A 25,533-nucleotide genomic window follows, 5' to 3' on the forward strand; every position below is an offset into this window, starting at 1 on the left:
TAGTATTGAGCTGTACTGTATTGTACCCATTCTGCAATCTGTTAATAAAGTTTTCAATCAATCAATCAATCAATCCCCCAAACTTTATCTCAATCAATTCTCTTCGTAATTACACTTTTTGCCCGTATTGATGTTGCCCGAAAAATCTTACATCGGCAATCCCTTACAGTCTTATCGATTTGTCGGGAGCTCAGTGAGAGAGGGAGTGAGAGAGAGAGAGAGAGAGAGAGAGCGAGCGAGAGCGAGAGCGAGAGCGAGAGCGAGAGAGAGAGAGAGAGAGAGAGAAAGGCTATTGCTGAGAATGAAGAGTGTGCCAGGTTCTTTTTTGAAAGAAACACAGCGATAGAACCCTCTCTCTGGCGGTGGTCCCTCAGGTTGTAACCTGGCCCTGGGCTCCGCAGCCTTTCAGAGCGAGTGTTTCTGCCTGGCTGCTCCGCTGTAGAGTAGTCTATACACCTTTACCGCACACTGGGAACTCACACAGGGCTTCTAGCTGAATGCACTCCTCCTCTATTTGTGACTGACAGCTCTCATCCGAGTCTTTGGTCCGTGTCACGTCAGTCACTCTCAAAGAAAAAGGGAGGGAAATGACCCAGACAATTGTCTTCTACGGTACATTATGTAAATACACAGAACGGTGCTTAATACGTCGACGTTGTGGGAAATGTGCTTACCGTCTTCTCCATGAGTCCGACAAGAAGATAGATACCAATTGACGAATTGTTCCCAACTTGGGTGCATGGCATAAGAGCAAAATGGCCACCTTGTGAATATGGTCAATTTCCTCTCTGTGCGTTCAGGAGAAAGCTATCCTAGCTTAGCACAAATTAATGGAAGCAGATACGGACCACTAGTCTATCTTAAAACTCTGGGAGAGGTATTTTTGGCCAACAGCTATAGCTGGTCCACTTCCATTCATCTGTGCTAGGCTATAGCTTGCAGCCGGATAGCTTTCTACTGAATGCACAGAGAGGAAATTGGTATATATCTTCTTGTCTGACTCTGGAGAAGACTGTAAGCGCATACTGTTGGCGTGTTCCTTTAATGTAAAGATTCTAATATCTCCAGGCCTTAAGTTATAATTAATCATCATGATATGACCAGAAACACCTAGGCTACTATGCTAATTATTTGATGGATACTGCAAGGTATGTCAATATCACCTGCTATTACTGAATAATTAATGAATAGATAAATGGATCTAGGGGAAGCCTTTGGTGGGTTAAACCCCCTGTACAACGGCACAGTTTGCACCCTGAATAAGGTTGACCTGCTTATTTATTCTGTCACAAAATGTATCTACCATGTGTTAAATACACTCCAAACTGAAATAGCACTGTGACTGGTTAAGTAGTAGTTCCCAGAGTTAGAGTAATCTAAAATCGTCACAGGTTTGGACTCTTTCATATATGGTAAATGTATTTAATTTTTTCAAAATGTATTTTTCTAAGGCATGCCTATACAATTTAATTTTATATATATTTTTTTATCTTGACAGAGACTGGGCTCTGAGGATGTAAACAATAATGCTTTTAACGGTTTACATCACATCTTTCTTACAGTGGAAAACAACAACTTAGCACACTCAATCACAGCAGGTGATTATCACTGAAATTCTACAAGTCCTAACGGAACTAATTGCATGTAACAAATTGAACAAAGTAGGCCTACTGGAAATTATATTCACTCATGTAATTTTTGCCAGTAATTAAAAGACTAGCCAGAGAACTAGTCCTTATTTCTATAAAAGATTGACGTGTGGGGGCGGCTGAGTGGCGCAGTGGGCAAGGCGCTCGCCACTAACGCAGGAGACGCTGGGTTCGAGCCCAGCTCTCGCCGTTGCTACCGGCTTGGCCGGTCGTTCATACTAACACAAGTGTTAGAGGGTGGGAAAGCCGGTAGGTGGGGATTGGACGTTGTGGACAGCGACTCCTACAGGTCGGTTGGGTGACGCCGGTGCGGCGGAAACAGGAAGTAGTGGGGGCAGCGTGAGCCTCCCACGCGTTACTCCTCGCCACTGAGAGTTCGAGCTGCTGCGGTGAAAAGATGCGACAGGCTGCCTCCTCGTGTACCGGAGGGGACACGTGATGCAAGGCTTCTATCCTCACTACAGCCGACCAGTGGGAGGCATAGTCTAGCAACGTTCAAGACAGGAGAGGAAGAATTGGATAATACGAAATTGGGATGGGAGAAAAAATAGAAAATGGGGAGAAAAAGTGGATAAAAAAAAAGATTGACGTGTTTTTAATTTACTTTTGTTGAGTTCTATACTGTTTTCCTTCTTTTATTGCAAAAATATTTTAGTGTGGGTGTGCATGCTGTGTAGTATTCTTTATTTATTCATTTATTTTAGTATGTAGTATGAATTCATTAATGTATTACTTTCTCACTTTCTCTTAATGAGATTTCCCTGTGTCAAAAAAGCTGTCAAAATAATCAAATCAAACAGTTCAGATAGTCAATAGAGGCCTAGCACGTTATGTTTATGTAGCTCTTTTTCTTCCAGGCTGCCTGTAACATAGCAACCATTATTTTGTGCAAGAGACATCGGTTGCTATGTGCAAAACAATGGCTGCTATGTGTTGATTTATGAGAAACATATCAACAAAAACACAATAATTTTGGTGTCTTATTACTGGATCTTGTAAACAAGTCACAGTGGAACAGTAATATTGTGCTTTTCCAGTGTTTTATCTACCACGGCATGGAAATTAGGCATTTTCCTTTGAAAGTGGTTAGCAACTACGCAAACATTCCATGCAAGGTCTCTATTAAAAGCAGAACAAAATATTTCGCCTATGCACCAGAAAGTGGCAGAGCATAATGGTATATTCTTGTGATATATTATATCTATTACATGGTCCCTTTTATTGTTATCTGACTCACTAGATTGACTCACTTTGCCTCTACTAGCTCTTTAGAAAGAGATCCCCTCACTCACCTTGCCTCTACTAGCTCTTTAGAAAGAGATCCCCTCACTTGATTGATTGATTGATTGATTGATTGATTGAAAATGTTATTAACAGATTGCAGAATGGGTACAATACAGTACAGCTAAATACACACAATTGTTAAGGGCATGCAGACCAGAGAAAGACTTTCGTCTTGTTTACATCAGGGTCCCCCATTTTCAATTCATCATAATAACATAATATGACATACAATCAGGGGTTCTCAACCTTTCTGCTGCCAAGGCACCCCTGTGTCCAATAAAATATTCCAGGGCACCATATATACGATAAAGACTTTTCCGGTCCTGTCTTTTTTGCTACAATGATGACAAAAGTGCTTGCTTTCAAAATAAGGTCTAAATGGCTTAGTACTGTTGACATTACACTGCTTGTAGTAGTAAATCAAATAGCATATTTAAAAAAATTAAATTACAGAAAATGATCACTAAAGTGCTATCTGTTACAGCTGCACTGTTTTCCATTAAAATAGCATATTTGGATAAGTGTGACCATTTCTCAAAAACAGAAAATCACGTATTTCTTTTAAATACAGAAAAGGATCACCAAGTTACCATTTCTCAAAAAATATAAATAAATACAGAAGATAAGCACTCGTTCACTCAGTGGACATTTCTAGCTCAATGCGAGGTCTGCTGTTGCTGCTGGCTAATAATACTGTCAATACGTGGGGAGATCTTTGACAAGGCAACACGCATGTCATCCTCAAGGCTCAACTTGGCCATATATTTTGTTTTCAGAGCTGTCATGGATGAAAAGCCAACTTCACACAGATATGTGGTGCTGAATGGTATCAACAGTGACACCTTAACTGCTGCATCATGAGATACTTGGTACTCAGCACCACACTCAGACCAACATGTTTCCAGGGGCACTTCACTGAAACCAGCTCTCCAGGTGGTATCAGATGAGATTTCAAAGAGTTCTTCCAAGAGTTTGGATTTAGATGTGTCAGGAAGCTTTGTCTCAATGTTGTCTGTAAAGGGGTTCTTTATCCAGAGTAACTGATCCTTTTCTGTGTTTTATTAAATAATGATTTTCAGGGTGCCAGGGTGGTGCACGGCCGTCCCGGGTTCGACTCTGGGTAGGTGGGGTGGGGGGGGGGGGGGGGGGGATTGTACGTTGGAGGGGGTTGGGTTTGGACATTTACAGGGGCCAGTTTCGAATTGCAGTCTCCCGTAGGTGCTCTTTGAGAGCGGTTTTGAAGGTGGGTAGTGATTCACATTCCTTTACAGCTGTGGGTAGGGCGTTCCACATTGATGTGGCATATTTGCGAAACGTGTTTAGTCCCTTGTTTGAGACGAATCTGGGTTTAACATCATTTGTGGAGCTCCCTCTGGTGTTGTGGTCGTGGTATTCACTGACCTTTGGGAAGTATTTTGACATGTACATGGGTACCTTAGTGGTGTAGTGTATCTTGTAGACCAGGTCCATTGCAAGTTGCTGTACTCTGTCGTCTACTCTAAGCCATCCTAGGTTGTCAAAGTTGGCAGGGGTGAGGTGTGTTCACTTTGCCTCTACTAGATCTTTTCTATTTGCACCTTACCCTAAGTTTTGTACCTCATTTCTGCATTGTACCTCACTGGTGCCCATTTTACTCTGTATTGTATATGTATATTGAACATTCCTTTACTTACTTTTTACCTACTTCTTAATTACTTTTTTTACTTACTTTTTTTTACTGTATGAAGCTCTCTCAGGGGCTCATACAGAAACAAGCATTTCATCGTAAAGTATTCTGTATTTTATTGTGACAAATAATAAACAAACTTGAAACTTGAACTCACTTTCCCTCCAGAAGCAGAGGCACCATTCAGCTGTGGAAACCTTCCCGTCCTTGTAGCTGTCGCAGGAGTTGAAGAAAGGCCGGATGCAGACCTCGTACTTGTCCAGGTTGATGGCGCCCAGCTCAGACTGGTCCAGATACAAGTCGTTGTTGGTGTCCAGCTTGGAGAACATCCAGCCAATGGAATCCTTGCAGCTGGCCACCAGGCTCTTGTCCAGCACTGTGTAAAGGTGATCAGCAGAGCACTGTAACGTCTCTGTGAATTTTGGTTTGGCTTGTATATACAATGCAGATGTGAAGGGCAATTATTTATTTTGGCTACAGTTTAACAATGAATATTTTATTATGGCGGAACGCATTTGATTGTAGTTCATACCGAGGATGATATTTAACACAGACTATAGGTGAATGTTTCACTAAAGACACCGCTGAGTCATTGAGCATTGAGTGTGTGTGTGTGTGGGGGGGGTTCTTGCCCCTTGGTTCTGACCTGAAGCCGTGCCAGCTCTGGGCTTTTCAGAGTTGTTTTGCTTAGTGTTGCCATGGAGGAGTTGGAACCAGTCTCGTAGACGGTCACCGAGGTCTGCCAGGTCCTGGCCGGTGCAGCTCTCTGAGGAGGGGAAATAGAAGCCCAGCATTGACACTCACCTGGCGAACACTCAACACACTATTCTGACTCACCTACCCCAGCGGCAGGCAGGCAGACAGGCACTCTGCACGGCTTGATATCGCTCCCAATTATAGTGTTCCTTTTTCTTTTTCTTCTTACGCATGTGTCAAAATGATCGGAACACCGGGAATCCAGTTTCCTGAGCTTTACTGAAAGCGTCTGCTATCAGAGGACTGGGGTTAGTTCTGTGTCTCATTTTAAAATTGAAGTCTGTTGAGGAACTGCACTGGAATTTTCATAACGTGATTCATAATATACTGCATGCGTGTCATCTGGCGTGATTTTATAATGAAATACACTTTGGTTGGGTGTTTTCCGATAGAAATCCACTTGCCGTTTCAGGCTTAATACTCATTTCAATTCACAGATGGAAAACAGGCGGCAGCATTTCATTTGTCAGATCAATTGGCATTTTCACATGCCCGAGAGTCATGGCCAATCAATGACTCTATGGCTGCAATGATAGACAGTGTACACTACTCTGAATAATTAATTACTACGGGATTGAATGACCGTTTCGATCACACAGGGGGGATTTTAGGCTAACCCCAATCTCTGAAATTGGCCAGTATCGATCGCTGAGACTGAAATCGGCGGAAATGAGAGGCTGTTGTTAACACCTGGTGTTAAGATCCAACCCGGGTGATCCGATCACAAGTGGCCAGCTCTAAGTATGTCTGTTCACTTCACAGCTGACGTTAGAATGTGTCTCCACATGCGTCTCAAGTGACCCCTTGTGATCAGATCTCGCTTCCCCACTCAATATGCAAATGAGCACGCCTACATCACTAAAAGACTCATGCGAATTAGATAATATAATAGAGCGCATGCAGTGTTTCCATAACAATTCACAATGTTACCGTGAAATCCCTTTAATTTAGATAGACAACACAACTTTTCAAATGCTTTCTGGTGGTGAAAATGGAGGGGCATCACACCATACTCCCACACACACTCCTCTCTCTCTCTCTCTCTCTCTCTCTCTCTCTCTCTCTCTCTCTCTCTCTCTCTCTCTCTCTCTCTCTCTCTCTCTCTCTCTCTCTCTCTCTCTCTCTCTCTCTCTCTCTCTCTCTCTCTCTCTCTCTCTCTCTCTCTCTCTCTCTCTCTCTCTCTCTCTCTCTCTCTCTCTCTCTCTCTCTCTCTCTCTCTCTCTCTCTCTCTCTCTCTCTATCTCTCTCTCTCTCTCTCTTAAAACGCAATGGTCATTATTCAGTAATCGGGACTAAATGATACAAGGGGAAAAAAATTCAGAGGTGGGAGCAAGTCATTGTTTTGCATGTCCCAAGTAAGTTTCAAGTCATTACACTCAAGTCCAGAGTCAAGTCCCAAGTCAAGACCGGCAGTTCCTAAGCCAATTCCTGTGAAACAAGTCCTAATGCGTTCTTTACAAATGTAATTCCATAGGGCGGCCGGGTAGCACAGCGGACTAAGCGTATGTCTACCACGGCAGAGACACTGGTATCGAATCCGGCTGTCAGCGGTGCCTCCGGCTTGGCCGGTCGTCATACTGGCACAATTGGCAGTGTCAGCGGGAGGGAAGCCGGTGGGTGGTAATCTGGTCGTTGTAAACAGCGACTCCTACAGGTCGGTCAGGGCGCCTGCACAGGGAGGGAAATGGTGAAGGTAGTGTGACCTCTCACGCGTTACACTTCACCAATGAGAGTCCTCGCTGCCAGGTGAAAAGAGGCTGCTGGCTGTCTCCTATGTATCGGAGGAAGCATGTGATAGACTTCAGGGCTCCCTAGACCGATCAGTGGGGGGAACATGTTGCGCAACGACCAGGAAGGGGAGGGGGGAATTGGCATGAGCGACTAAATTGGGATGGGAGGAAAATACAGAAAATAGGGATAGAGAAAACGTGGATAAAAAAAAATGTAATTCCATTTCAAAATGTTAAAGCCAACAGAATAATAGTTAGTAGTAGTTAAATTCAGATGATTCTGCACGTCCTTCTCTGCTTGCACAACTTGATTGGCGGCTGATGGATTGGTCCAAAGTGGAACTGTAATCAGGGATATAGTTGATTTGCTTTACACTTTTTCTGGCATAATCTTTCTACATTTTGGGCTTGGGGAAAGTATCAAGTTTTTCAGGTCTTTCAGGTACAGTAACACTCAAGTCCGAGTGAAGTCTCGAGTCATTGGTGTTATAGTCAAAGTCGAGTTTTTTATGATTTTGTTGAGTCGAGTCTGAAGTCATCAAATTTTTCCACACCTCTGGAAAAATATGCATAAACCTATGGGTTCTCAACCTGAAAGCCTTGTTTCGTGTATTATTACAGCTACCACAGGGGTGGAAAAAAAAGATTGTAGCCTATATTGATAGGCCTAAAACAGCATATTTTTGCTTGCCTGCAATTTATATCAGTGATGTTTTCTCCCTCCCATACATGAGGCAAGAAACCAATCCCTAAGGGGTGGATTATTTTTGGGGGAAAGGGTTGACACACAGGAATATTATTCCAAGTCAGGCCTTTTTTTTATCAACATATAGTATTATATACAGTATACTATACTGTAATTAAAATAATATATAACTTTCAGAAGGTTGAACAAGGGCAGCACACAGCAGAAATGTGGCTGGAGTTTTAATGACGGGAGGGAAATGCTTGTTAATTCCTTCCTATGTATGGCCTAATATAGCAGTGTAATTAAGTGATTCTCCCAAGGAAGAACAGTTGCATTATTTACTTGCAGGTGAATGCAGCGAGTGTAGCGTTACCTGAATAATAATTATAGCCTATGGAGCTTGTTGCCTCCTTCTTCATGTGAGCAGTGTATATTTATAGCCTGGGGCTGCAGAAGGGGTGCGGCAAACACACATTAATGGAGGATTACATTTCTGATAACATAACTCTTTTTACTTTGGATTCGTTCAATATGATTTTCTGACGTGGCAGCCCTAATATAGCCTATATATATTCAGACATTGTGGATAAAGCCAGCTTGCACAATTTGAGAACCAACTGGAGATGAGACAAAGGAGGAAGAAAGGGAGAGCAGATACTTTCAACTTCTCTGTGTTCATAGTACAGAATTATGCAGAAAAAGGTTTGCACGACCCCAGAGGACGTGATGCACAGTTGACTAGATGGTCCTTCAATGTGGCCCAGGACACATTCGCCTACACACTGCTAACAGAATGTGGCCATATCACACCACCTCTGAGTGACCAATGGGGTCTGGGTGCCATCGGATCTCAATGCATCCTCAATGCGTCTTGGGTGGGTTCCCACCTGTACTTAGAACTGTCCACTTGTGATCGGATCACCCAGGTGGGATCTTAATGCCAGGTGGAAACAGGCTCTTAGTTCCCTCCTTTGCAGAAAGCTCCACAGCATGTGGTCAACAATCCACTTTTCTCCACTAGCGTTCCCTGGGCGGCACCATGCCTCCTACACATTTCCATACTTGTTCCACGTCTTAATTGTTCCTCCTCCACACCAGGCGCACTGAAAGATAAGTAGTATTTCCTCTGTAATTGTTTAGTCGCAGTGGGTGATTTTTGCCGTTTGTTCTGCATCCATCCCTAGTGCTCACAGTTTCCTTTCTAGTGCCAGTTTGTAGCACGAAATCTGTTCATATTTTGGACACTTGATTAGGATTAAAGTGCTACTTCTAAGCACCGGGCCTATGCTTGTTTGTGCTTTTGAGGGGGAATTGAGTTGGATAATAATGTTTTGTCTGCCTAGCTGCGGTGTTTGATGTCCTAGCTGTCGTAGTTGATGCTCTCATTGTGGTGGAGGAAGGCAGAGGAAGAGCCACGAATAAACAAGGGGAAAGCAGAGAGGAGGAACTTGCCATGTTTGGTCTCCGTTTCCGCGATGAGCGTGGACACTGTGGCACAGGGGCAAAGGCCAGAACACTGCACGTTCAGGATCTTGCCTGTGAGACAGGACTGCTGCTCTAGCTTACACTGTCAGAAAGGAGACAAGAGAGGGAGAGAGAGGGGGGGGGGGGCATGGATGCAGATGAAATATTTATGGGGGTGACCGCAGAAAAAGAGATTGCTCATTCAGATGAGACACCGTGCTTACTGGAGGGAACGGCTGGAGTGAGCTGTCATGTTCCGTTGCCTTCTTGTGCAAGGTCAAAATTAAAAACCATACATAAATCAATTACGGTCCCGGCAGTGGCCAAGAGTACAACGATGGCCGCGGATACACGGCGACAGTCATTAATCGCTCGACTGCATTCAACCCCCGTGCACCCGTCCTCCCACAGGCAGTGATGAACGGGCCCTGCTGCACTCACGCATACTGTACACCAGACCGTATGCCTGCACAGCAGAACACAGTGAGCTACAGGACTGAGCTCCGTCCATGACTTCACATGATGACATGAGCACTTTTTTCCATTTCTCATGCAACGTTGGCATTTCAGCCAGAGGCACCGATCAAGCAGAAGAAGAAGAAAGAAAACACTGTCACCCCTTTTAAAGTTGATTAGAGTAGGCTAATTTATCATTTAATGTAGACTCATGAAGTCATCAAGCAGGCTAATCTGTCCCCATTTTGGAAATGACCAGTGACTGCAACAACATACTGTAAAGCAACTGGCTGCACGTTTGAAAATGTCAGCAGGGTGGGGTGGGGTTCAAAGTTCAATTCATTGTATTGGTCCGTGCAGGAAAACCCTCTCCGTTGAACACAATAATGGATGAGGTGCTTTTCCTCTGTTGAAATGTGAACGTCGCTTTACACAGCTTGCATATCCAAAACATGAAAAAAGGTAGCTATAAAAGAATAGATTCATCAGATTATGATTGTTTTAAAGGCCCAATCCATGATCACAAACAAAGAAATCGCCGCCCCCAAAAAGGAAAAATAGGAATGGAGACATGTTTTGGCCAAATTTCCCTCTGGATGAATAAAGTATTTCTATTCTATTCTATTCTATTTTCATTCTCTAGTTGATTGACTGAGCTCTTGATACAAGGACCAACACTAGAAAACAGGTAAGAATGACATTTGTATTTTGTATAATATGTTTGTTTACATTGGTAATGTTTGTAAACATTGAGTGTACAATAGACCCACATTCTGCTTTATGGGTTAATTACAGTATATTCATTATTATATCAATTCTATTTTCTCTTATGTTATGTATTATGTGACATGTTATTTGACCATGCAGACTGTTTTAATCCAATGTGGATGCTGGCTACTATTTTTTTCATTCATTCATACCACCTGTGTAAAGTCAGATTATACCTGCCATGCATGTCATACTGTATGTATGAACATACTGTATAGTATAACATTCATCGAAATGTTGTTTGAAATTAAATCCAATCTTGCATTGGATTTTGGAGTGTGTGCAGCTGCCTTTTTCATGTTTTCATTTAGAATATAGTAACAAAGAAAAAATAAGAGAAAAGGTGGTCCCTAGATGGACAGAAATGCTGTCATAATGTTGCAAGACTCACTCTGCTCAACCCCCACAGCTAGAATAAGAATGATTTAATGAGCACATATCCCGACCCATCAAGCTAGGGAGAGGGTGTCGCCAAGGTTGTCCACTTTGCCCCATCCTCTTTGCATAGAACCGTTAGCTCGAGCAATAAGGGGGGATCCAGAGATAATGTTGCAAGACGATGTCAAATGTTACAAAATGTTTTACCTCCGAGGCGTAGTTGTGCCCATCAGAACCACACACAGGTGTGGAGGCAGCCACCGGGCAGGGCTTGCAACTACTCTCCTGGGCTTTCAGCTCTCCTGGTTCTCCTGGCTGTCCTGGCTGCCCTGGCTGCCCTGGCTGTTCTGGCTGTCTGACTCTGAGTGGGAGAGACCAAAGCAAAAAGAAGCAATCAATATTTACCTAACTGTCTTAGAAAAAACATCAATGTCACACTCGACATAATATGTTACAAAATGTGTACACAAAAGTTTATGGAACAAAAAAGCTCCCTGAAACATATTACAATATAATATCATACCACCACCGGTCACAGAGGTCTGAGAAAACTAGATGCTTGTGTTGGGAGAGAGGGGGACCAAGGAGTTATTTCATTGTCGATTCTTGATGCTGTATTTCAAAGATTTAGTCAAATACCATTTTGAAGAGTGATTGTGAAATTTGTTAGTAATTCCCTTGAACCATTTATCTCTATATAGCTAACTCATTTGTGATGAAGTCCAGGGGGTATTTGCCCTTACTGAAAAGTAAGGTACACAGACAGATTGACTTGACTTAACTCACTCAGCCTAAAGCACAGTTGCTTTTCCAAGGCATTGTCTGACTGTGACATGGCTACTGCTCTTACTTAATGGCGCTAGCAGGAAGGGGTCTGGCATGGTTATGTGCTTATGGCCCATTATTACACCCCAGTCCTGCTCTCATCTCTTGAGATGAAGCTCTTTATTAGAAAAGATTAATGGCTGTCGCTACAGATAGACTTTGCAAGGTAATAATGATTCACTCCATTAATTCTTTTGAGATTGCGTATCCTGAGCAACTATTTTCTTTTTTAATGAAAGTGGAAAGGATGGGGGGGGGGGGTTCTTTTAGGAATTCCTACCAAAAACGAAATGGTTTTGTGACGAGGGGATGATATCTCAGATTGGAACCAAATGTGTCTAGACTCTAGTCCTATGTATGTAATGACTGCACGACTTGGGGTTTTCACAGAATGGTGTCCAATGTTGGCAAATAAATATTATGGATCACATTCCATTAGCTCCTGTATACTGCTGTCTCATATGCTTCCAGTTTTTGTTCTCAAGCAGAACTAAAAGAGGACAAGGAATGTCAGCCTTGGATTTTACTGCCTTCCATCTACCTACTTAATTAATCATAGCTCAGCATGAGTGTTCCTGGTTGAAATGACATCACTCCTCCCGACTGGGAACGCTCTCTGGCACCGCTACAGGGCTGTAATCAATAGCTCTCCCCGACGAGCTATTCAGAGGACATACTGACAGACAGCTATTGGCTGTCAACAGCTACACCACCACATAACGACTTATCTATGCAGCAATCTTAAAACAGGGGTAAGGAGGCTGACTACTTGCACAGAGAAAGGCTCCCTCTGTGAAACTGAAATAGCTTCAACAAGGTAGCATGCTTGGCAGACCGACTCCACCTACCTGTCTGGTAACCCTGAGCAACGCACACCTTATGGCGGCTGCATTTCACCTTCTGACATGGGTCCTTGGTGGTGTCCACAGCTGCAGACACACAACAACAACAACACGTACAACAAGATTCAGAGGTGTCAGTCAAAGAGGCACACTCACAGAGTTGTATGACGCTCCACTGTTCGTTCCATCTGCCAAAACAGGAAGTAAACAAATCGCTGCTACCTTTACTCATATTATTTTCCCATAACATATTGAATAAATAATATTATAACCTTAACCCCCAATAGTTTTTAGTGTCTTTTATAAATAACAACCAAAAATGTGTTGAAAAAAGTAAAATAATTTCATGGGTGTCTGTACAGCCTTGTATTCACTGTGTCCATGGAAACAGACACAGCCATAAAAGTAAGGTTTACATACACAGAAAATACATAGTACTACAGTCTGTTTACTTATTGATACTCTATATACACCAAATTCAGCGTTAGAGCAGCATTTTGGTTGTGGATATCGCTATTTGAATTTGCCCTCTTGGGCAGAAGTGTTTCAGAGGCTGTGATGTACAGGTGTAGAGGCAGAGGTGTTTCATAGGCTGTGAGGTAGGTGTAGAGACAGAGGTGTTTCAGAGGCTGTGAGGTACAGGTGTAGAGACAGAGGTGTTTCATAGGCTGTGAGGTACAGGTGTAGAGACAGAGGTGTTTCATAGGCTGTGAGGTAGGTGTAGAGACAGAGGTGTTTCAGAGGCTGTGACATACAGGTGTAGAGACAGAGGTGTTTCATAGGCTGTGAGGTACAGGTGTAGAGAGAGGTGTTTCATAGGCTGTGAGGTACAGGTGTAGAGACAGAGGTGTTTCATAGGCTGTGAGGTACAGGTGTATAGACAGAGGTGTTTCAGAGGCTGTGATGTACAGGTGTAGAGACAGAGGTGTTTCATAGGCTGTGAGGTACAGGTGTAGAGACAGAGGTGTTTCATAGGCTGTGATGTACAGGCGTAGAGACAGAGGTGTTTCAGAGGCTGTGACGTACAGGTGTAGAGACAGAGGTGTTTCAGAGGCTGTGACGTACAGGTGTAGAGACAGGTGTTTCAGAGACTGATGTACAGGTGTAGAGACAGAGGTGTTTCAGAGGCTGTGATGTACAGGTGTAGAGACAGAGATGTTTCAGAGGCTGTGATGTACAGGTGTAGAGACAGAGATGTTTCAGAGGCTGTGAGGTACAGGCGTAGTGACAACTCTGCGTAGGAGTGTGTCAAAGCGGGGGTGTTTCAATGTCACGGAAAAGTAAAGCTTCAGCATTGGGAGATAAACGCCCTGCCTCCAGATGTTGCTTTTTGGCTAGTCTACAACAGATGTTATAGGAAGTAAACAACAGGATAGCTTGTTATCACGCAGCACACATGAATTCCCATGCTTTTGTGACATTTTAAATCACCTTCCTTTTAATGCAAACATAACAAAACAAACAATCTTATACTTGGAGGGGTGGGGCGTGATACAAAAACATTTATCTTGTAAATGTATTATTAGTCGAATAATCTGCCTGGTGCTGCTCACAAATGAGTCCATTGATTTTACAGTCAGCGCTGCGGAAAACATGGAAGCCATAACCGTCATTAGTCGAGCCGGGCCGTTCATCAGCGGCACTGTATGCAGTCTCCTGTGGCTGTCTCTCTGATTGCCAGAAAGCCTGACAGGATTGATTGAGCAGCTCTTTCTCTCTGCCTGTCACATCTCACTCCTCCATGTCATATATTATTCTCTGACCCACCACTACCTTCCACTGCTGCCTGCCGTCTCTCTCTCTCTCTCTTTCTTTCTCTCTCTCTCCCCCCATCTTTCTTCCCAGCCTCCCACCCCCTCCCTCTTTCTCCTGTCTCTTCCACGACGCCAGGGCTCTCTCTCTCCCTCCTTCTTCATTCCCTGCCTCCCACCGTACCCCCTCCCTCTTTCTCTTTTTCCTCTCTCTTCCATGACGCCAGCTCTCTCTCTCTCTCTCTCTGGATTGAATGGTTCGATGCCAACCTCATTTCCACCGATAGACCAAATGGAAATGGCAAGGTTGTCCTTCCCCCCCATCTGTCTCAGAGACACTCGGTCCGTCACCGACTGCCGTATGACAGACGACGACATCAAGAAAACTGTCCTCATCCATTTTCCTCTCTGAAGGACATCAGCCTTGGGGGGAGGGAAGCGCACACGCCCTGGTTCCGATGCATTTAAGAGTGAGTGACAAACCGCGGCCTGCGTGTGCGAGGGGATATCTAAGTGCAGCCAAATCCCGAGTCAGCTTTTAAGCAGCTGCTTTGTAGTCTCCAGTGCGCGCTGGCCGCCAGCCAGATCCCCGCAAATCCGGTAACTATATGTGACACTTCAGAGCTACGGGAGGGAAGGTGTGAAGGAGAAGAGGTGGCTTGATGTATGAAAGAGGATGAAAAGACGACTACGATGTGATAATCCACCAACACTGGTAGGAGGTTGTGTAGCTACTGAGGCCCCCTGGGTGATATGGGAAAACAATAGATCGGATGGATAATCTTTCAATTAACATTTTTCTAAAACATTTCAGAAATAATTTTGTGAGAAATACGACTTGATATATGTTTCACGATTCACAATATCAAAGAAATGGTAGGATAATACAGAAAAACAACTAATGATAAATATTGATATACTGCAGTGGCAAGACCTAGTTTGTGTACTATGAATTGTGAACTGATAAGACCAAGTGTTGACCAAAATGCATCAGTGTGTAAGTAGGTTAGCAGTTCCCAGAAAAGACTGACCCAATATCAAAGGCAAGAGATTCCACTTGTGTACGATCAAAAGAGTAGTCTAGGGGCTAGGAGCCTAAGTGTTTTGTGTGTGTGTGTGTGTGTAGGTGTGTGTGTGTGTGTGTGTGTGTGTGTGTGTGTGTGTGTGTGTGTGTGTGTGTGTGTGTGTGTGTGTGTGTGTGTGCGCGTGCGTGCGTTTGTGTGAGAGTGCGTGTGTATGTGTGTGTGTGTGTGTGTAGATACCCCCACAGCCCAAATGGAATAAAAATGTAAATACAAATTAAAGTATTATTATTTTTTTTTTTTTTTATAATCGACTACCAGTCGGCTATCGGCAAATTTCGGCCAATCAAAGTCGACTATACAAATCCTTAGTCGGGGACAGCCCTAATATAAACACATGGGGATGATAACAAACTGATGACACCTGGGGGGATTGCAGGTGAGATGCAGCTGGGTAAGACACAGACTACATAGAACTGCTGGACATAGAAGAGAAACACCAGGAGGCGGGATAGAAACAGAAAAGGAAAGTCACAACCGTGACAAAACCTGTAGCCTACTGTATATATAAACCTTTAATTTCAAATATCTCTTAGCTTTAGCAGCCCCTCTGGCTCAGTCTGTTCTCTTGCTGCGCTTCTCTCTCCCTCTTTGCAATAAAGGTGCCATTCATAAGTTTCTCTGGCAATCAGCTTTCCATCACCAGCAGCACCTAGCTTATAGACCTGCCTGTTCTTTGTAAATGATTACATTTTGGGGATGTGCACACAATTTAGTTCCATGGAAGTCTCCAGAGACTGTCTGGAGGAAACCGTAGGATATCGGATGACCCGTCTGTGCAAGCGCTTTAATGTAGAACGATAAATAGAAATAGAATATCTTTATTGTCAAGTACATTTTTACATATACCCCGAAATCTGTCCTCCGCATTTAACCCATCCTGACTAGTTAGGAGCAGTGGGAAGCTTCTGGGGATCAACTCCAGTTGTAATGCCATGGTCAAGGTTAAGGTCAAGGCCAATGGCAGGAATATGTACCTAGCATGCATGTCTTTTATGGTGTGGGAGGAAACTAGGGGTGTAACGGTACGCGAATACGTACTGTACCGCCTCAATGTGGTCCTCCGGTACAGTACGCGCTGTGCACCGAACGATTGCAACGGTACGGAAGCTTTTTTTGCGGAAACTTAAATCCCCCCGGCCCTAATATAACGTGCACAACTAACCGGATGTTGTTTGTTCATCCCACGCAGTGCGCAGCTACACTGAACGAGAGCTGTAATTCAGCATAGAATATTAGCCTTAGTATGGCGAGTGCAATACTAACTGACAAGCCAGAGCTAGAAGATGCTCCCACAACATTCAAGTCTCCCGTTTGGGATCATTTCGGATTCCCAGTTAACCACAGTAATGGACAAAGACGGGTGGATTGCACTAAAGCTACATGCCGGCTAGCCCCTTTCGTGACTGTGATGCACACTTGTGATGCAAGCCTTGCATCACAGTCACGAAAGGGGCTACGTGCCGGCATCGTTCAACTTTATTGCGAACTTTATCACGCATTTGAAACGGCATCACCCGAATGTGAATATCACTGGTACACGGAAGAAGCAAACCCAGCTCCCTGTGGCATTCAAGCAGCATCTCGCTATTAATTCAGACCGGGCCAAAGCAATAACAAACGCCATAGGTGTTTTTATAGCAGCAGATCTGTGACCATACTCCGTTGTCGAGAACACAGGGTTTAAAGTGGAGATGAAGCAGTGAGCAATGTGATCCTAGTTTGTTTGTTGTGTACCTTGTGTAAGACAGGGTTCTATAATCAAATGTGAAATCTATCTTATTTGTCTGAAAAATATAATATAATATCCCTGTTTTCAACATGGGCGCCGCCATTTTGTTGCTGACGTCATGGCTGACGTCATACCGGGGGTTGGGTGTATACACTCTGGTTAGCTGCCTATATTGAATGGGTCAGTCAGCAAATAAAATGTTGCCTACAAAACAACGGGACCGCGGTGGTTCTGTTTGTATTGCTCCTGGCTGTTCAAACAAATTTTACCATGTGAGAGAGAGGAAAGTTGGTTAATTTCCACAAACTACCAGTGAAAAAAACAGTGTTGTTGACATGTTGGCTCGGGCTGGCTGCACTCAGGCGGCGCGACCAGCCTGTTGGACAGGGAAGGAGGATCTGCAGAGAACACTTCATTGCCTCGGATTATGTTGTTGGGGTGGGATGTTTGTCCAGAAGACCACTAATCAGCTGAAGCCGGACGCGGTTCCCTCGGTCTTCGACAGACAGACCGGCGTTAGCTCTCGGGAGCGATCGCTAGCTAGTTGGCACCAGCCGGGGCCCGGCGTTAGCTCTCGCTAGCTAGCGTTAGCAACCGGAGCGTCGCGGAGCATTCAGCCTGCTGGCTACCTAGACCCACTTCAACCAGCGTCGCGGAGCATTCAGCCTGCTGGCTACACAAGCTGTGTAGCCAGCAGGCTGAATGCTCCGCGACGGCATTCAGCCTGCTGGCTACACAAGCTGTGTAGCCAGCAGGCTGAATGCTCCGCGACGCTCCGGTTGCTAACGCTAGCTAGCGAGAGCTAACGCCGGGCCCCGGCTGGTGCCAACTAGCTAGCGATCGCTCCCGAGAGCTAACGCCGGTCTGTCTGTCGAAGACCGAGGGAACCGCGTCCGGCTTCAGCTGATTAGTGGTCTTCTGGACAAACATCCCACCCCAACAACATAATCCGAGGCAATGAAGTGTTCTCTGCAGATCCTCCTTCCCTGTCCAACAGGCTGGTCGCGCCGCCTGAGTGCAGCCAGCCCGAGCCAACATGTCAACAACTGTTTTTTTCACTGGTAGTTTGTGGAAATTAACCAACTTTCCTCTCTCTCACATGGTAAAATTAGTTTGAACAGCCAGGAGCAATACAAACAGAACCACCGCGGTCCCGTTGTTTTGTAGGCAACATTTTATTTGCTGACTGACCCATTCAATATAGGCAGCTAACCAGAGTGTATACACCCAACCCCCGGTATGACGTCAGCAACAAAATGGCCGCGCCCATAATGCTAAATGCTTCAGAAATGTACACAACAAATCGTTTTTTCTTAGAAACTGCTTATTTTTATAACGTGACTTCTTCTGTGGCTTATCTAAATACTAATGTGATGCTATGAATATGTATTTATCGCACTGCTTCATTTCCACTTTAAGCACATAGAGCATAGAGAGTAATAGAGCCCCGCTACCTAGTTCCCTCTCGTCCGTATTTCAAACTCAGGGAGAACATGCAAACTCTACACAGAACCCCCCCCCCCCCCCTTCTTGCTGTGAAGCAACAGTTAACAGTTAACAGACTGCACTGTGAGTCTCTCCCTAAAATACGGCCTTTGAAGTAGAGTTTTGCCTAAAAGGTGAGGTTTTTTCAACAAAGGAAATAGATGATGGAATAATAACAGACTGGACGCTGGTAGTGCTGGTTGTTTGAGTAGGACACCAATGAGACCTTCTGATTGGGGTGGTCATAAGACGTTTTGAAAATGTGAAAAATACTGTCAGAAAATATTATTATTAAGCTGTTATTGCAGCTTTAATCTGTCTCTCCATACTTGAACTCATCTGTAATTGGGTGAACTGACAGCGGCAACTTTTTTCTAATGGGTTAACATCAAAGCCCCCAACAATACAGCCATCATCGGGACATCTAAAGACATCTAAAGTGCCCGCCGAGCATTAAATTGATAGGATAAACGTCTCTCAAGATATGCGAAGGACAGACACACACTATAGCGCCACCATCTGGCCAAATCGCACCATATTAGACACTGCACTCCACTGGGTCCTAAGCAATACACCGACAGCGATTCCTTCCTTTATAGTTAGATATTCATCATTTGATGAACTTCAACTAGGTGTCCCAACAATACTTCTGGATGTAAGCTAAATATAACAATTAAACCAGAAAGCAGGGGCGGAGCTTCCTACAGGTGATATAGGCGGTTGCCAAAATAAAATAAAAAATTTAGATTATTTTTATTTTTTAATTATTTTTTAATGTTTTACTTGGCACAGTTTTGGCGCCCCCCTCTATATCTGCAACCATTACCTTCCTCGCTGTGCAAGCGCCCTGACCGACCTGTAGGAGTCGCTGTTTACAATGACCAGATTACCACCCACCGGCTTCCCTCCCGCTGACACTGCCAATTGTGTCAGTATGACGACCGGCCAAGCCGGAGTCACCTAGGGTGACCACCTGTCCCGCGAGTCGCGGGACAGTCCTGATATTGGGCCGTTTGTCCCGCGTCCCGCAACAACAAAGCAATGTCCTGCAATTCAAAGATAAAAAAAAATATATATATATTTTATATTTTTTATTTTTTATTTTTTATCTTTCAAAGATTATTATTTAAAATTTTTTTTAAATGTTGTTAATTTAATGCCTCGTTCCAATACCCTCTTATATTTAAAATAAAAAAATCGGGCGACGTCACAAACCAATGCATTGCGCAGCCGAGCAATAGTATCCATCTGCAGGACCACAGCACCGACACATTTAGGACCGCGACACTTTGCGGACCCACACTCTCCAGACCCTCGCTCCCATTGGCTGATTTGGGTCACGTGACCGTCCCACCCAATGGCTGAGTGGAGAGTGTGGGTCCGCAAAGTGTCACGGTCCTGAGAGTATCGGTGCTGTGGTCCTGCAGCAGGATGCATCTCCAGCCGAGGCTGCTGAGCAGCTCACTCGAGTCGCGCTGCCTGTCACCTGTCCGAGCCGGTGTTCTGCAAAATTCTACTACTCTGCTGAGAACTGCTGCCGTAGCGCGAATCGCCTATATGTTTGGACAGCTGGGTGACGTCACCCTATAGTTCACTCCGAATTCCAACAGGTGTACCGACATTTTATCATCTACAAATACATTCGGCTGCAAAGCCAATTACATGCAAATATTTACATGCATATACAGTTCAAAAGGTGCAATGAAAAACATATGTTTAAGATATTGTTTAAGATATATCAACAACAAGACTCAACAAGACGTTCGTCAGCAAGGTGGCAGGATATTGTAGTGTGAACGATTGTGGGTCATGCGAATGCGTGCGCCATGCGTGCCAGCAGGTATAGTAGAATTTCGCAGAACACCGTTTCAGATGATCCCCAAAAGGTAGAATGCAGGATCTGCCACTGACAGGAGCTTCACCATCACACATGGAGGAGAGGGGGATGTCACATATAGTTGTTCAGCAAGTCTGGCCCGACTATTATTGAGAACTGAATCAATCAGAGGGTCGGTTTGTTATAATAACAGAATACACGGGGAGTATCGCCGGGACACTGTCCAGAGGGAAAGGGGCAATAGAATCCGGAGGCTAATATCCCCAAAACCGGAGGTGAGTTTAATAAGATTAATAACAAAATGAGCTATATATAGCCTACCGTCTGCGTCGAATATGATATATAGGCATTTAAATAATAAATACATTTATTTAATTTTAATTAGCAATACAAAAAAATGTAAATTTTTTATTTTTTTTGCCACCCCCCCCCCCCCCCCCCCCCCCCTACGTGTCCCGCATTGTCCCGCAAACGCAGTGCTGCTGTCCTGCGACTGAACCATTTTGACCTGGTCACCCTAGAGTCACCGCTGACAGCTGGATTCGATATCAGTGTCTCTGCGGTGGTAGACAGGCGCTTAGTCCGCTGCGCTACCCTTTTTATTTGTTTGTTTATTTAGCATATTATATTTTGATTATATATGTGTAACATATTTTACAATACATAATTTTCTTTTAAAGCAAATTTGCATGTTATTTTATTGTTTGTTATTGTTATTATTATTATTATTGATTGTTAGCTAAGTTGTTTGTTTCAATTCTTTAGTGTGCACTTTTCTTCTTAATTGTCTTTGAAAGCAAATTTGCACACTTTTATTGTTTGTTATTGTTATTATTGTGTGTTAGCTAAGTTGTTTATTCATAATTCTTTAGTGTGCACTTTACATTTATTCTTAGCTCTTGTTCTTGCTTGTAAAAAATAAAGGTGCAGTACTTTACTGTATAACTCTTAACCCTTTCACTGCCACACGACAGAGGGTTAACCCTTTACTATCACACAACCGACGGTCGTGAAAGGGTTAACCTTCTGTGTATTGTCGCAGTGAAAAGGGTTAACCGTTTGGTAGCGCGGCAGTGAAAGGGTTAAGATGTTTTGATTTTGGGGGGGGGGGGGGGGGGGGGCGCAGTGGTGAAGCTCACCTAGGGCGCCAAATGTGCTAGGTCCGCCCCTGCCAGAAAGACATGGCAAATATACTGTAGCCCTCAGTATCCTTGGTGAATGTCAACATTCAGCCTTTCCTCTGGGTTATCAAATGGCCGGCTGTTCCTGTATCTTATTGAAGTGAAGTTAGTGGCTGTCACAGTAAGGTTTCAATATTTCCTTCCTTAAGCACAGGTTCCAGGCAGAGATCATAAATATTAATGACCTTGGTGAAGCACCCTCCATTGTCTATCTTCCTATTGGTTCTGCTTTCTGGTGCAGTGCACCTAAAATATATCCAGTTTCCAATATTATAACTTTTTGTGTTTCTCTGCCAATAAAGCAGCCACTAACGTTGCTCTCGTGCCACAAAGCAATTGTTAGGCTATAATGGTCTGTGAGTTTGAGGTTTTACACAGAAGACCATGTGAGGCTGAATAAAAGACAAGATATTTTAATAAAACCCACAAAGTAGCCTAGCCTATATGTGTACAAACAAAATATGTAGCTATGAAGCTAGAACCCAAATATGTCAAAGGAATTCAGCGTAGTAAGAGGAGAAGAATGGTACAGTAATTTTGCAATAAAAATGTATGGGAAAAGACGTCTGCCCACATGTGTTATGTCATTCAGACCATCTTTGAGTAAACAAGCTAGTGTTTACGTTTGTTTGACATTGTTGACAGAGTCACCTGGGGAGCAACAATAACTTGGTCATGACGACAAGGTCCTTCTTTAGCCTTAACCGGCGTGGTTTATTCTTATGCACATGTGTACCACGAGACCCCCTCTCCTTGAGAGGTAGAGTGAAAGAGATAGAGGGGGAGGGAACATTCCCTTTTATACCTTCTACCTGACGTCAGCCACAATAGCTGCGTCTCCTTACGCCTATAGCGTCCTCTTGTGGAACAGTAAAGTGCAGTTACATACAGTCATATTAACACATTACACTTAACAGACATAGCTCTAATGTTTTACAGCAAATGTTAGCACTAACGCTAGCTAACATCAAAAGTGGATGTATTAAGACACTTTGCATTGCAGGGTAAATTAGGAAGGAGGACCAAATTACATCAAACATGGGGGCATATATCCTTAACACTTTCCCGGCCACTTGGATGTGTCTAATATCACTCTAGACGGCCAGCATATCAAAACAGACTTGCATAGTTTGTGAGGCTGTTTGTAGAGCTAAATCTATACTTTATAGTATTGCTATCTGTCCATTCTCATTGTCAATTGAGACCATAAACCGCCCCTTCAAAATGGCTTAAAGAAATAATCTTTTCATCAATACGTTCTCATTTTATAGCGTCTTGAATATAAGCGTTATAAGGGATTTCGGCTAGGATATTTCCTTGAAGGCTGGATAAAGGGCTAATAGCTACTAACGTTATATCCAATGGCATTTCGGTTATACAGAAGCTACAGTTAAAAATCAAAGTGCATATGATCCGTACGATCCTCAACCATGAATGCATGAAAGGGGGGGGGGGGGGGGGGCGGGGGACGTCGTTTCTGATTATTGATTACCAATAACCGTGTTCACCTCAGTAGCCACATTCATTGATCGGCTGGTTGAGTATGATAACAAGGCCTGATCAGCGTGTAATTTACGTGAAAAAGATCTTACTGTGAGCCGGTTGGAAACCCCCAGACCATTTCCCAGTTATCGATCACCATCTGGTAGATCGATATGTCCATTGGCTGATGATAAATTCCTTTACTGCATAGTGAAATCCGCGTCCCAAAATGTAATCTGTGTAACAGCCTATAGCGATCGCTTCAGGTTAGTAGAAAACTACATTGGAAATCCAGAAAAAACAAGACAACTTCTGCCACAGGGCACACTGCATTATCGGGACAGCGCCCCTAAGAGGATCTGGCCAGTAATGCACTTTCCAGAATTCGAAGAGGAGGGTAGATCTGCAGTGCCGCTCGTGACATCGCGTAGGTTATTACAATGGAATAAAAGCCAAAACAACCTTGCCACAGACATGTCCGTCGTTGGTCCTCAACCGGTGGATTCGAAACACGGATTTATCCGTGGCCCGTCCCGAATGTGTTAACACATTGACTGCCAGACCCGAGATTTCTCGGGTTAACTCGCCATGCGTTGAGTGCCAGACCCGAGATTTCTCTGGTTTTGGCAGTTTTTTTTATTCATTATAATAATAATAATAATTCATTTAATTTATATAGCGCTTCTCAATAACCCGAAGTCGCTGAAATATATATATCTTCACGGACCTCTGTGTTACCATAGGAAATCATTCTGAAATCCCAGAAGCACAATACCGGCCGCATCCTGCTAGGTAGCAGTATCGCCCACCCTTTGACATTTTTTTTCTGGGTGTTACATCTAATTCCCTCCGGGCGCAGTATTTTGCTTCAGGCAAGTCTAGCGGTTCACCCGATCACATTGAAACTTGTCCAATGCTCGATGCTGTCACACTCCCAGGTCAGATCAAACCTGGGAGAATCAACACCACAGACTTGATGTGAACAGTGGTCTCCTACCTGGTCTCCTACCTCCCTCTAGTGGTCACCATCAGATGGGCCAGATGAGGCAAGCCACCATTTTGTGTTTCTTTAAAATAGTTGATTTAATTGCTTCATGTATGTTGTTCTGGGCTTTTCCTTTCCTTGTTTAATTGTCATCCCCTTGTCTGGTTGTTGTTTGTGATATTGCCTTGGTTGTTGTGGTGTATTGATTTAGTCTAGTTGGTGTTTAATTGTTTCTGTGTTGTTGGACTGGCCGTGCCAGGTGTTGTCAATTGTAATTAGTCTAGTATTTAAGTATGTGTCCTTCCTCTGTTCTGTGTGGCGACATACCTCCAGTTTCCCCCCGTTCCTGTCCACGTCGTGTTGCACTGTGTTTTCATTCTAAGTAAGTGTTAGTGTTTTGTTGTTCCTGTTTATTTTCCATATTCTCAAGTTCGCTGTTTCACTAGTGCCAGCACTGCTGCACCGTTTATGTTCTTTTTGTTATTTGTAGTTTAACCTTGCTCTCTCGGTTCTAAAATAAATAGAACACCACCTTTTTGTGAAGAGCAACCACCGTCTCCGTTCTCTTGTCATTCTGCACCACCGTCTCTGTTATCCTGTCATACTGTAGTTCTGGGGCTCCTCCATCGTTCTGCATATTGGGTTCTGTTCTTCCCCTAATCCTAACAGATGCATGTGTTGTGCCGGATTATGTCAGGGACCCAATGGACACCAATACTGGAAATCGCGATCAGACAATTGGAATATTATTTTTGGGATACCTCCTAGTAAAGGTAAGGACTATATGACATCAATTCCACCTTGATCCTACAATGATTTCATATCGATCCGGCCGATCAACGTATGTAGTATTCAAAACTAATGCCGTTACTGCCGAGCAAAGCATACATTTTTTTGAATGAAACATAATACCTATTATATACCTTTGAATTGGAAATAGTAGCGTGTACAGGCGAGCAACGTCAACGCTTTTAGCTAAATTCACGTATTGCTCCATACGGCCGTTTTCAGGAATTAGCCAGGATCACTATACAATATTCACCATGGTATAACATACGAATGTATACATGAAAAAAAGTATTCTTTTTCACATGTTGAACGATGGATTGTTAATGTCAAATGAGCCATAGTATTGTCTCCATAGCTATAATATAGAATATAGATATAGCCCTGCAAACACGGCAACGCACTGTGAAATTCCCTATACTTTACAGCGCTGGCACACTAAGTACAAAGATGGGAAAATAGCGTGGCACTCAAAGTGTTAATACAGTTGACCCGTCTTTTTTGGGGCAGCTAAGGCCCAGGTTCTGCATTCAGATGTCATGCAGCCAATCTCTCTGCCCTGTGTCGAACAGCTTCAAGCTAATCTAAGCAGCTCTAGTGTGTTCCCATAGAAACAACCCCCAACGTGGTCATAAAAGTTATGGATGGTGATTTGTGGCTCATTCATGCTCTCATATAGTGGATGTATGACCACTTGAAGAAACCT

The 25,533-nt window shown here is 43.7% G+C and overlaps 1 protein-coding gene across 1 annotated transcript in view; it reads right to left on the reverse strand.

Moving 5' to 3' along the window:
• The window catches only part of LOC311235535 (testican-2), a 98,549-nt gene that overhangs the window by 7,056 nt on the left and 65,960 nt on the right, over nucleotides 1–25,533 (reverse strand). Inside the window, exons 3-7 of the mRNA XM_084323003.1 lie at nucleotides 12,513–12,593; nucleotides 11,047–11,198; nucleotides 9,226–9,340; nucleotides 5,246–5,365; nucleotides 4,757–4,975 (exon numbers count right to left, since the gene is read on the reverse strand). Coding sequence (XP_084179129.1) covers nucleotides 4,757–4,975; nucleotides 5,246–5,365; nucleotides 9,226–9,340; nucleotides 11,047–11,198; nucleotides 12,513–12,593 — 687 coding nt within the window. The remainder of the gene's footprint in view (nucleotides 1–4,756; nucleotides 4,976–5,245; nucleotides 5,366–9,225; nucleotides 9,341–11,046; nucleotides 11,199–12,512; nucleotides 12,594–25,533) is intronic.

The sequence above is a fragment of the Notolepis coatsorum genome (genome assembly GCF_963971535.1).
Source record: "Notolepis coatsorum genome assembly, chromosome: 10".
Taxonomy (NCBI): Eukaryota; Metazoa; Chordata; class Actinopteri; order Aulopiformes; family Paralepididae; genus Notolepis; species Notolepis coatsorum.